Source organism: Protopterus annectens, chromosome 6.part1 (genome assembly GCF_019279795.1).
Source record: "Protopterus annectens isolate FY-2018-M chromosome 6.part1, PAN1.0, whole genome shotgun sequence".
Lineage (NCBI taxonomy): Eukaryota > Metazoa > Chordata > Ceratodontiformes > Protopteridae > Protopterus > Protopterus annectens.
This window is the reverse complement of record NC_056738.1, coordinates 378,907,794-378,921,649: the sequence shown is the minus strand read 5'-3', so window position 1 is coordinate 378,921,649 and position 13,856 is coordinate 378,907,794. Positions and strand designations below refer to the sequence as shown.

Sequence of the window (13,856 nt, the reverse complement as noted above, 5' to 3'; positions counted from 1 at the left end):
ATAAACCAAAAAGAGATGCTGGCAGTGATACATGCAGTCGAGACTTTCGAAAAATCACTTCAACAAGGACATTTGCTAATAAGGACAGACAACACCACTGTTATGTGGTATATAAACAAGCAGGGAGACACTCATTCTTATCCCCTCTGCAGACTAACAATGATTCTCTGGGAAAAATCCGAGTCTGAAGATACATTTGCAATCCCAGTTTGTCCCAGGCAAGGACAATGTACTGGTGGACAAGCTGAGCAGAAACTTCTTGGATCCACACTAATGGATGCTGCATCCTCATATTTTCTCACAAATAACAGGGACATGGGGAAGACCGGACATAGACCTCTTTGCTTCTCACATGAATCATCACCTGGAAAAGTTCTGTACAAGGACCCACCATCCTCTAGCCTGGAAAACGGATGCTCTCTCCTTCAGCTGGAATTCCCTAACAATTTATGCATTCCCTCCTCTGCCACTGCTGACCAAGGTGATACTGAAGATCAAAGCAGAACAACCAACAGGCATTTTGATAGCGCCAGACTGGCCAAGGCAGCACTGGTACCCATTGCTGTTGAGCATATCTCGGACCAAACCATGGCCTCTGCCCCTATGGCATCTGCTTCTAACACAACACAATTACAGGACTGTTCATCAAAACCTAAAAACATTGCATCTGACAGCCTGGAGGTTACCATAACTCCTTCCGATATCTCTCTTTCCAAAAAAGTTCAAGAGATCTTACTGGAAGCACGCAGACCTTCCACCAGAAAAACCTATTCAGCCAAGTGGAAGAGATTCTTCATCTGGAATGCCAACAGGGGTCAGGATACAACAGTATTGAGTATACCTCAGATATTGGAATACTTGACAGAAATGTTTCATACTGGTCTCTCATATTCTTCCATAAAGATTCACGCCTCAGCAATCTCAGCAAACTACAATTGTGATCCACCTGTGTTTTCACATCCTTTGCTAAGAGAGTTCCTAAGAGGGATAAAGAATATCAAACCTCCCAGGAAACCGCCAGTACCTGCATGGGACCTCAATTCCGTGTTAGAAAAATTAACTCTTCCTCCCTTTGAACCAGCAGCAACTTCAGAAATGCAATTTCTCTCATGGAAAACGGTTTTCCTATTGGCAGTGACATCAGCAAGAAGAGTCTCGGAGATACAGGCACTCATGGCAGTACCTCCTTTTCTCATTTTTCATCAGGACAGAGTCTCTCTAAGAACCAATCCTTCATTCATGCCAAAAGTAATTTCCAGGGTGTCTCTAAATCAAGCCATTCACCTGCCTACTTTCTTCCCCAATCCTCAAAACAGGGGGGGAAAACTGCTGCATACTTTGGACATACACAGGCAACTTCGCTACTACTTGGACAGAACTAATGCCACCAGGAAGTCTGACCAACTGTTTGTAGCCTATGCTGCTGGAGTACAAGGAAAAGCAATCTCCAAACAAACAATTTCAAAATGGATTGGACACTGCATCAGATTCTGCTATTCTTTTCATGGAAAAGGTGTGCCAGCCAATATTAGGCCACACTCCACCAGAGCTATAGCCATATCCACAGCTTTCCTAAGAGGAGTGGCTACAAAGGACATTCTAGAGGCTGCTACATGGAGCTCCGTGCATACATTTACCAAGCACTACAACCTGCCTTTATACTCCAGATCCCGAGCAGGCTTTACTTCGGCAGTCCTGCAGGGCATTTTAGCTACACCATCCCTTCCTTAGTTCCATCCACCCCCAGCTTGGCTATGGTATTCAACCCATATGTTATGACTGCAGTTGCATTCTTGAAGGACATAGTACAGTTTTGTACCTACCATAAATGTAGATGTCCGATAGATATGCAACTGCAGTCGGATTTTCCCACCCTCCTACCCCTCTGCAACTTTCTTTATGGGTCCACTACCCCTATTCCTATTAGCTGGGGGTATCTCCTATGGTGTATCTGTTTATTACTGTTGTGCATGTCTGGAATTGTTTATCCATTCATCAAATTTAGCCTTCCTAGGAGGGCACCTGGCATCTGGGGCAAGAAACACTGAAGAAGATGGCGTCAGCCAATGCTATTATACACCAGCCGTTCTGACGTCGGAGAGGAGACGACACCAGCTGACGCCGGACCCAGACTTTGGAATCCGGCCGACCGAGGGCTGCCTGAGGCAGGACAACCCATATGTTATGACTGCAGTTGCATATCTATCGTTCATCTACATTTATGGTAGGTACAAAACTGTACTTTTTCTAAGTACTCTCCGTAGAATACCCAATCTTAGTGAGAGATTCTATCTCTTCAGTTTTTCCAATCAATTCTATTTCCTGTGGTGGAATATTTCTAGGCTGCAGTGACATTTCTACTCTGTTTTGCAGCATTTTTAGGTTGCAGTTTTTTAGGCTGCAGTCTGCTAATGTGCAAGTCCCTCCCTTCCCCGGTTATTCTCTTGTAGGTGGTTTTGTCACAGAAGGATGTAATAATTTAGTGGGTAAATTCCTCCCTTTTTACAGGTTCTTTCCTTGCAGTCTGCGTGATCATAAGTGCATGTTGACTTATTTCTTTAAACACTGTTGTGTTCTTCATCGTTGTATGTTCTATTGTGTTTCTGTCAGTCTCCCTAACCATTTTTGTACCTGTTGGGCATTTTAACAGTGCACCTTTATTTTATTTATTTTATCCATCTTACTGTAATGATTTTTGTTCAGGGGATGCTCCAACTCATCTCTGTAGCCTCACTTCCTAGTCTCCCCCCCCCTCCATACACGTAGAGCCTTCTCTCTAAATTTCTGTCTTCCTGCCATTGTTTCCACAACTTCTTAAAGTAGGGGAAAGTTGTTCCCTATTTTCTCGTTTCTTAGAATCAGGAATAACTGTAACAGGATGAATTACCTTCCCAAACACAATTTCTACTTCCGTCTGAATGATTGGATGCTGTTTCTTCTCAGCACATGTGTCCTCCTGCTACTGCTTCGTTGGTAAGCGTTTCCTTTCAAGCTACATACTGTCCCTTTAGAAATGTGATCAGACATGCTTAAGTGTAGTATCCATTCCACCTCTCTGGTATGAAATGAGGCAGGCATTGTACTTAATTTTACCATAAGACAGTAACAGGGTCCAGTTTCAGCTATCCTAGCATTTGTCACATTGAATAGCCTTAATATCATTAGCAGCATGCAGAAACATCTTTTTTATTTATTTGCATTTGTAAACCAGGGAAGTCCGACTGGGTAGAGTCCTTTCTCACCAGATGTCCAGGGAGAAAAGATCCACAGGAAATCTGCACTGTTAACATGATTTGTAAGAGAACAGTAACACAACAATCAAATTTACTACATGACACAAACTGTGAATAGGTTTACTTAACAAGACGGTTTTCGCAAGGCACACACTTTTGGTGAATATATAAAAATACTTATTTAGAGGAAGAAAGTACGTAAAATGTATGAGGAATGAATGTGCAATGAAGAATATATTCAGGACCAGATTTGCAGTACTGTAAAATAGATTTTTTGTAAGAGGCAAAATTAAGACTGATAACAGTATCTTACAAGTAAAAAGTGTTGGTATAAATATAAAAAGTTAAATTGAACAGAAACAGAAATTGTGCATTGGTAGTGAGATAATGATTATGCTGGTGGAGATTAACAATGACAGATGACAGTTTTTGAAGTAGAGGTTATTGGAGTTTTAAACTGGTGGGGGGGTGGTCTTGTTTTCACAAAGTCATAGTTGGAGGGAGTTCCGTTGTTTGACTACATAGCAATAGTATAGGGCAGCACCATGAGAATTTTTAGTTTTTATCTGAGGAGCTCAGTCTGTGTATGGGCTAATACCATGGCGAGTGATAAAAGAGGGGCATATTTCAGTAGCGTGTAGGATTTTGTGGGCTTTTTTTAACTGTAGGAACTTAAGCTGGTTATGGAATTCAAGCCAGTTTAGTTGCTTAATAGCTAAGCGGTAAGTGTTGTTAGGTCGTAAGCACATTTATCTATTTTATTATAGATCTGTTCTAGTTTTGAAAGCTGGGCTGAGTAAAGGTTGAAGAAAGTAGATGCTGCATATGAGACAGTAGAAGGAAGGCAAAATGCTACACATTTCCTAGTATAGTCAGAAAGGGTTTATACTTGTACAACTGACTTAGTCATTATTACAGAATCTTGCTATGTGAACTTTTTTTCATTTTTAAACCAGAGTATATCTGTGGCTGTTAATGTTTACCAGCATTTGACATAGGTTTTACTGCAGAATTAGACTGTTCACTTCTGTGCATAGTTTCGTAGCATAACTTTTCTACTAGAGCAATAACACTTTTATTGTGTCTAGGTCAGTTTGATGCACCTATTTTTCTTAAAGCACTATGTAAAGAACTTGTAATTGTGTCGGTTACTATCACTTCTATCATTTTATTTTGATCCTCGTGATCTAATCATTAATTATATGTTTAAGTCTGATAATTGTAGCCTGACACCTTGGTATAGGGGGTAATAGCCTTACCACAACCCAGGCAACCAAGGTTCAGTTAATATCCCTGGCACTGGAGGAGCCAGGCAGGGAAGGGGGACTGAGGGGGCTTGTTTTGTTTGTTTCTCCTGGGGAAGGGGGCAGAGTTAACTGCACTCTGATTCATACAAGGCGATCTTTCTTTCATCTGCAGCCACTATGGTGTGTCGTAAGTACACTGTTCTAGTCATCTTGGGACACATCTACAGACGGACAAGAAATTAAATTATGCATCAAAAGACCACCTGTCTCTATTTGTGGGAAATTAAACTCACATTAGCAGTGATAGGTCTCAGGACTATGGCATAATAATTTGTGCCTAAATGTTGACATTATCCACTAATATGGGAGACCAAAGCAGAGAGTTTAATCAAAATAATGCAGGTTTTAGATGCAAATGAAAATAAGGCAAGTTTTCCGAAGCAAAACAGTCTCGTTAACTAAATGCACGACAGGTACATTTAACTCAGTCTTGTGTGTGGGAAATTAACTCTGTTGGGAACCCTATGTAGATTCTTCTGGCAGGAACAATTTCTAGCTTGTATTCCAAAGTCTTTTGCTGTGGTTCATTCTGTCTTTCAAAGTCACCGCTGTGGATATATAGTCCCTTTCTACAAAGGGCAAATACTTTCTTTGACCGAGTTTCTCTCAGTCTTCTTTTTATAAGATAAAATCACCAACCTTTATTAAGACTAGTACAAAGCTTCACTGACTAAGCGCTTTCACCCTGGTAGGGCATCTTCAGAGTGAAGATGCCCTACCAGGGTGAAAGCGCTTAGTCAGTGAAGCTTTGTACTATTCTTAATAAAGGTTGGTAATTTTATCTGGGCAACACTGGTGTGCTTTTCATTGTTACTAGTCCTTTTACTGTTTTGGAGCTTCTTTTTATAAGATGTTTGATAAGTCTCTGAGCAGAGTTTTTATTACTGGTGCAGCCAGATATGTTTCTGTCCTTAAAAAAAAATATTTACTTAGAGACAGTTCTCGTTTTGCAATGACACTGCTATAAGCATTATTTCTTTATTATCTGGCATTTGTTTATTGGGAAAGTCCGACTGGGTTATGAGGTACCCATTCTCAGTGGAGGCCTGGGGATAAAAGGTCCAGATACATGCGGTTGACAGAATGAAGAACTAAACAGATATAATAACGTCACAACATTCAAGCACAAATATGAAAAAAACACATTAGTTTGTCAGAATGAGAACTTAACAGACAGTAACAGTCATAACATTCAAGCACAAAATTTGAAAAACTATGTATCGTTTTTCAGAATAAAAACTCAACAGACAATAAAGTTATAGTGTTCAGGCGTAAAGTATATGCAAAGCCTGATAATAGGAAGATGCAACATTATTTATACAATAGATTATCATAACTGTTATTAATATTCTAGAGGTCATGAAATATGGTAACAGATTATATGTGTAGAAGAAAGGGAGGGGGAGGGTAAATTAATAGTGGGGACAGAGAGAGTAGAGGTATAAAAAGGTATGAGTACCTCAGCCAGTGCTCATACAGGAGCAAATCCAAGCTTTGTTGAAGTATTCTTTTATAGAAGTTTTGAAGGAGTTTAGGTTAGTAGCAGCTTTGATAGTTAAAGGAAGGGAATTCCATAGTTTTGCCACAGAGCAGGACTGAAGGCTTAGGCATGGGGTTTTATTAGGTTTATTAGTCGTGAGCAGATGTTTGCCTTTAGATGTGAGATATTTATTTGGGATATACAAGTTGATTAATGGGCTAAGAGCAGGACAATCTGGTGGGTTATGGATGATTTTGTATACCATATTAAGGTGTACATATTGGAGGTGAAGGGGGGGGGGGTTCAAGCTATCTTAGGGAATGTAGGGCTTTACAGTGATGAGTTAGAGGGGCTGTGTTTATGGCGAATTTGGCAATTCTGTTATAGAGGCTCCCTAGTTTTTTTTTCTTGGGGAGGTCTCTAAGTTGGTTAAAATTGGGGATTCATATAACAGCGATGGCAAGAGGTAGATTTTGGCCAGGGTAATGTTGGTAGCTGCTGTGAGGAAGTTTTTATTCCTGTAATGCATGCCTAGTTTTTGGTGTTTTTTTTAATACTGTTTTGTATGTGTAGCTCAAACTTGAGATTGTCAGTTGTGTCACCTTTGGTGTGATGAACCAATTCAATTTCAGTGTTGTTGACTGAAATGTTTCTGTGGAAGAGAAAGCTGCTTGTGCTATGTGGTACAGGTGAGTTAATGTGTTTGATATGTGGAATAGGTGACTTTATATGTTTGATATGCAGATGATAGTGGAGTCATCTGCATACTGGATTACTTCACAGGAGGATGTATGTAAGTTATTGATGAAAACATTAAATAGTAATGGGCCATGGACAGGTCCTTGAGGTACACATGTAGGGATGATGTGATAAGGGGAGATGGATCCCTGCCATTTTACTGCTTGATGCCTGTTAGCTAAGTGTCTAGAAAACCACTGAAGTGAGGAGGAGGATAGACCACTGCTGGAAAGCTCTTTATGGAGTTTGTGGTGAGATACCATGTTAAATGCATTTGACAAATCTAGAAATACTGCAGATACTAGTTTGCCAGTGTCATGGGCTTTGTTGACAGAGTCCATAAAAGATTATAAGACTGTTGAGGTACTGTCTTCCTATCTAAAGCCATGTTGAGTGTGGGAAAGTAGGTTGCTGTGTGTAAGATGGTGGAGAAGTTGTAGGTGCACACATTTTTCTTGAATCTTAGAGAGGGAGGACAAGATTGCAATAGGACAAAAGTCTGTGATGTCAGTGGAGTTGCCTTTCTTACGTAAAGGGATAGTGTGTGATCTTTTCCATATGTTAGTGACATGTGATTCTGTTATGGATCTATTAATTAAAATGCTAACAGGGAATGTTATTGCCTCTGTGGCAAGGTTTAGGTATTCTGGTGGGAGGCTGTCTGCTGAGGTTGAGCAAGGTTTCAGTTTTTGTAGTACTTTTTTATTTGAGAAAGGGATGCTCTGAAAAGCAAGGTGGGGATGGTTTGTTTTTTGGTTATGAGTAAGGGCTTGGTTGTGTGTATGTAATGTGTGGGGGTATAGAGGTTAGTGTTGGGGTTATTAGTAGAAGTGGTGAGTTGGGTTTACTTTTAGGTTGGATATGGATTCTATAAAGTATGTGTTGAATTTGGTGGCTATTTGAAGAGGTGGTATATTGGGGTATGAATTGGGATTACTTTTATTTCCTGGGTTGAGTAGTGGCATTACAGAGGACCAGAATTTCTTAGGGTTGTTTTTTGTGGTTATCTTGAATGTAGGAATAGTATGATTTTTTTTGTCATGCAATATTTGTCTTTTTGTTTGATTGCAGAGTTGTCTGTATAACTGAAGAGTTATGTTGTTTTTATTCTTTAGCCAGGCAGTCCATGCTTTGTCCCTGTCTTTTATTAGAATTTTACTTGATTTGGTGAGCCATGGGACATGGTTATTTTTTATTCTTTTTGTTCGCTGAGGGGCTAAGGAGTTAAGAATGCTTAGGGAAGGTGCTGTTGAAATGTTCAACTGCATCATTAAGGGGAAGTTTTTTTAAGATAGGCCAATCTATAGATTTTAGCGATTCATTAAATACCTCTTTGCTGATTTTTTTGTAGGTTTTGTATAGTTTTAAACTTGGGTTGCTTTATGAATTGACTGACAGTCCTGTGAGTATAGGCTGGTAGGTGATACTTAAGGAGTCTGAGTGTGCTCCTGAAGATTTAAAGTTAAAAGGTTTTGAGACTAGTATCCAGTCCAGGATGGAACGTTGGATGTTATTTTTGCTATATCTGGTAGGAGTATTTATAAGTTGAGTAAAGCCACAGAGGTTTATAATATTTGTTGATTGGTGTGAAGTTAGTGTCTGCCAGTCAGTATTAACTTCCTTTAGGATAATGGTTTTGTTCGCTATTGTTTCAGATATCCAGGCTAGAATATTTTCTAGAATGGGAATGTTTTGTCCAGGAGGGATGTATAAAACAACTCTGCAGATGTTCTTAGATGAGTTAAGCTTTAGAAATGTTATAAGGATTTTGGCTGTGCAGAATTTTGGTATAGTATTTGAGTATCGGGGAAACTATCAAGTTGTCAGGAAATGTTAGGGCCATTATACTACCATTGTATGTGCTCTGTCTACTGTGATAAAGCTGTAACCAGAGGGAGAAATTTTGGTATCTATTATTTCTGGGTCTAGACAAGTTTCTTGTAATAGGAAGGATGGCTGGGTTAGAGTGTGTAAACCAGGCATGAGAGAGTGTCAGTTTATTGCACGTGTTCCTGATATTAAGAGTGATCATTTCTATTTTTTTTTTTTATCTGTGTACCAGGAATAGGACCTGGATTGGGGTGAATGTCCCTGCACAAATTTAAGACCATGAAAGAATGTCTAGTTGTTTTAGGAGTTTTAACCAATTTGGGTATTTGTATTAGTTTTAGGTTGTAGTGGTTAGTATTGAGAACTTTAGGGTTGGAATGGAAGGAGATCAGAATAGAGGAAGATTGGTATAGAGATCAGTGTTGCGGTTATTATTGGGGAGAAGTTTGTGATGGAAGGATTGAGTGGTGATGATGTGGTAATAGTTAAAGTATGCTTTTGTAGCAGTGTTGGAGGAGCTCTTGAGGTAGAAAGGAGAAGGAAAAGAAATAGCTTAAATGGAAGCAGAGGGGGAATTAGGGCTGTTGGAAGTGAAGCAGTTGTAGGGGTAGAGTATAAGTGAAAATACTGTGGAATAGTAGTATAGAAAAGGGGGTGGTTACAGTAATATGGGTGAGGTGTGGGAGGGGGATTTTGTGTAATAGACTGATTGGAGTGTAGCTGGAATCGGAGGGAGTTTGCAGGAGGTAGAGCTAAAGAAAGTATATGTTTATAAAAGAAGAGTGGTAAGTTGTCCTAGTATCTTCTCTGGCATGTAAAGACTAGAGAGGCATCAAAGGCTAGTGTATAATGATGTAGTGAAAATAAGAAAAATGAGGGTTTATTTGTGGAAAGAAAAGGATACAGTGTGGAATAGATAGCTACTATTAGGGGAGGGTATGATTGTAAATGGGTACAGTGCAATGCAGTATGGGAGGGAGAAAGTTGGGAATGAGGCTAAAAATTAAAACGAGGTAAGGAAGCAGAAAACAAGAAACAGAAGTGTATGTATAGAAGTAGTAAGGTGATTTGGAGTGGGCTTTGGAAAGAGTCACAAGTGAAATGTATTTACAAAAGTATTTATACATTTTGAGTTGCTTGTATTTTTCCATTTGTTGAAGACCACCACACTGTGCTATTACATGCATATACACACACAAATATATATGTATATGTATTGTGTGTGTACATGTACATATTTTTTTTTTTTACAAATGTCAGTCTGTCTTATTTATATACATATTTACCATTGTATGTCTGTCTCTTGCTGTCTGCATATATGTTTGCCTCTACGTATGTGTGTATAATATGTATGCATGTGTGTGTATGTATATATTATATATACCTATATCTACTGTATATTTAAATGTGTGTATGTGCATCTGTATACATTTATACATGGTGTTCTCCTTTGCTATGGGGCCTAGGTCATGGTTGAAAAAGGCTCATAGATCAATCCACTTAACTATCAAATGAACAGTAAATAAATGCTGTATTGCTTTAGCAAGAATATCTTCTTGATACTGTACTCACTGGTTGATTTTAAAGTGTTTTCCTTCTTTCTCATCTATATTTAGATTATTTCTGGCCAGTTTCTGTCGGAAAAGAAAGTGGGTATTTATGTGGAAGTGGATATGTTTGGACTTCCTGTGGACACCAAGAGAAAATTCCGTACAAAGACGTCCCAGGGTAACTCTTTAAACCCTGTCTGGGATGATGAACCCTTTGTGTTCCAGAAAGTAAGTATGCTGAAGAAAAAGTTCATTGTGTTTTCTCTCAATACCTATTGTTTCTTGTAACCTTTGAAATAGATGATCACAAACTGTAGTTATACACACACACGTTTGAATTTGTAGGACTGTGAGATCACTTCTGTGGTTCTGCTTGACAAGGGCACAGGAAAATAATTTTCTTGGGTGGCAAAAGCTAGGGTACCTTTTTGGCTAGGCTTGTATAGGCCCCTAGGGTCAATAGCCTAGTACCTACCTATGAACCTATGACCAGCGCTAACCTGAGTGAGTATTGTCTTTGTGCAATGTTGTACTAGCCTTTCACAATACTGGTTTTTTAAAATTTTTTTCTCATTACTTTGCTGACCATTTTTTGTATGTCTGTCAAAGGTGTTTTTATTGAGCATATTGTTCAGGCTGTATAGGACTTAGTTTAGTATACTTTGTAGTCATGTGGTCATCTTGTGGGATACAGTTCTTTTTCTTGAGTTTACTAACTGTAAGATGAATGCAGACTTGTTTAGTCATTGCTGAGTGAGACAGTAACATAATGGTCTGACCCCTATGGTGTTTCTACTAATGATTGAGTAGCCACTCTTGAAGAGTGGTGTTTGCCATAGGTCATTGTTGGTGATGAGTCCCTGTTTCTTTGACAACTCTTTTTTTTCTCTGTGGTTGTGTGATGGTGGAGTTGATATATAAAACCACAGAGAAAAATGGTAGTTTGTGAGCAACTGAATTTCTGGCTGAGACTCTTAAAGTCAGGAAAAAAGGACCACAAACTGCAGACAAGTTCAGTTGAGACTTTAAAGAAATCAAGCACTTATAACTTGTTTAGAAATTGATAATGTATTTAAACATAACATAGAAGTAGATGAGTGCTTTCTCCCTCATTCGAGCTTTATCAGATCTTGTATAAGGGGTGTTGGAAGCTCAGAAGGGCTTGTCTTCCTGCAAAAAAAAAGTTCATTGTTTTTTTCCATCTAGAAGGTGCAACTGATGGTGGTCTTCTAATCATGGCATTTTCAACTTGTTACAGTACAGACTATGGCAGGACCAACCCACTTGAAACCAGACCATTTAATTGTCAAACCGCCTTTCCTTGTTTGAGTGAAACAGAAGCATTATGTGGAACAAAGTTCCTTGCTGTTTAATCCTTAGTGTTATTGTCTTGTATTTTATTGCAGGTTGTCCTTCCTACATTAGCCTCTGTCCGAATTGCTGTGTTTGAGGAGAGTGGGAAGTTTGTTGGACATCGTATCCTACCTGTTTCTGCAATCAGGCCTGGTAAGTCTAACCTGAAGCTGAACATGGCTTTTAAAACTGTTTCTCTTTTTCTGTGTTTTCATGATGTTGTTCACATTTAGTAATCAGATGAGCTCCCTAAACACAAAGTATTTTTTATTAAAGCAGGAACTGTAAATATAGTAAGTAGTAGCTAGAGTGTAGCATAGTAGAGTACAACTTTGGAATTCAGAACAGTCATTGTGAAGATTGCTGATGAGGAACCGCTGCTAAGACCTTAGTACAGTGGGATGCCATTTTGTGTGTGTACCAGAAAGCACTCCTCATTGTGTTTCATAATTACTTAATTACTTAAGGAAACAAAAGGAATCAAATGCTTTATATCAGCATTCCTTGGTTTGCAAGAATTTCAAATTCAAGTTCTTGGTATTGGAACAAGTACTTCCCAATGCTAGGGGTGGCGACTGGGAAACAAGTCTAGAATATAGAGAACTTTTCTGGCAACTCAGGTTAGAAGCAAGTAGAGCCCCAGGTTTAAATGAGAGTGTTAACATCAGCAGTGTTCTCAAAATTAGAAGAGCTCGCTTGTAGGTTTGTAAGTAGACACACCCTTCACAGTAAGGTCATTCACTGTTGTATAGGTGTCTGCTGCAACATGACTTTTTAACTGCAGTAAACTTTATGCTTGTATACTTTTTTCATCAATTTTTTTCTCTACAGATGTATGTTTTCTATTTCTACTATTTTTAAAATTGTTTTAACATTCACCAAATATATTTAACACAAAATTATGAACAGCAGGAATACAGCTTTTTAACATAACTGATAATGCAGTTTATTTAACAGGTTTTATATGTATACACACTTGCTACTAGAGTTAGTACATGAGCATTAGCACGTACATTTTTAAACAGTGTATTTTATGTTTCAAATGTGCAACGCTTTGTAATATGGGTCTTTCTTTTTAAACATATGAGCATTTCTCCTTTTTAAATTATGAGTGTTGCTTCACTAAAGTAGCACTCCTTACTAATTGTTAGTTGTTAATTGACTTAAGACTAACAGCTAACTAGCTAACCATGTGATAGGGAAAGATATATAAAATGGCACTGTTTCCAATGTTTTAATTCATTTTTAACTTGAAAAAGCTCGGTATCCAGCCGAGCGAAAGCGCTTGTTTTATATCAATAAATTTTCTTGCAACTACCCACTTGGCACCCGTTTACTCTGTGGATTACGTTGGTCAGATCCTGCTTTGAAGCTTGTTTTTCTTTGGTTTGGTGATACTGTTGCTATTTATTTCTTGGTTTTGATTGTTTTGGTGCTACTGCTTCATGGCTGAGGAGACCGGATCCACTAATTTAGCTGATACACCTCAGCTGCTAAAAGATGACCATGAAGACGGTCCTGTAACAAGAAGAGAATTTAATCAAGTCCTTTCCCTTTTGACTCAACTAATATATTAAAAAGCAACAACGACAGCGATACTCTGTTGCCTGGAAACCAACAACAGATCTCTAACTTGGCCAGAAAATCTCTACCAGGCTTAACACAAGATGGTACTGGTGTTTTAGAAGCCCCTTCTTCGTCTAATTTTGTCTTTGCTAGAGCAGTCGGCTCTGAGCACATTGGGTCTTTGTCCACTGCGGTTAACAACCCAAATGGCAGGCAACCTAAAGATTTTAACTTTAATGCCTGGACAGATCAACAATTTGTCTTCAAGCAAGGTACTTTTAATAATAATTCCACTAACAGCATTGAACTTAATTTTAATGAACTAAGAGACAAATTATATGCATATGAGCAACCAGCTTGAAATTAATTATTTAAAAGAGTGTGTGACCGTGCAACATGTACTGAAGGGTCTACATTGTTTCAAGTTCCCCTAACAATGTACAGATGGGAACTCTATATTACAAGAAACTATGTGAAATCTTTGACAGGGCTGGTATTGAAATTTTAAATGCTATGGTTTTGGAATATGAGGCGAAAGCTGATATTCTTCTAACTGAGCTAAATGGTTTAAACAACTCTTTAGTGAATGACATAAATTTTCAGAGTGTAAAATTCAACTATGATAAAGTGTTTGATGAAGTAGATCAGTTTTGTGTTAGAATCCTTAACCGAAAAGTACGTAAATTAGAACATGACCTCATTGAATATCGTGAAGGGCTGGTATATCCACTGCCTGGTAGATCACGATGGGTCAATAAACCAAATGTGGGTAGTTATATCAATAACAACAACCAGGGGA

General features: G+C 38.6%; 1 protein-coding gene across 2 annotated transcripts in view; it reads left to right on the top strand.

Annotated features, from left to right (window-relative positions):
• PLCB3 (phospholipase C beta 3) overlaps positions 1-13,856 on the top strand; it is a 2,354,563-nt gene that overhangs the window by 1,928,538 nt on the left and 412,169 nt on the right. For both annotated transcript variants that reach the window (XM_044075790.1, XM_044075791.1), the window contains exons 21-22: positions 10,205-10,366; positions 11,545-11,644. In XM_044075790.1, the coding sequence (XP_043931725.1) occupies positions 10,205-10,366; positions 11,545-11,644 (262 nt within the window). The remainder of the gene's footprint in view (positions 1-10,204; positions 10,367-11,544; positions 11,645-13,856) is intronic.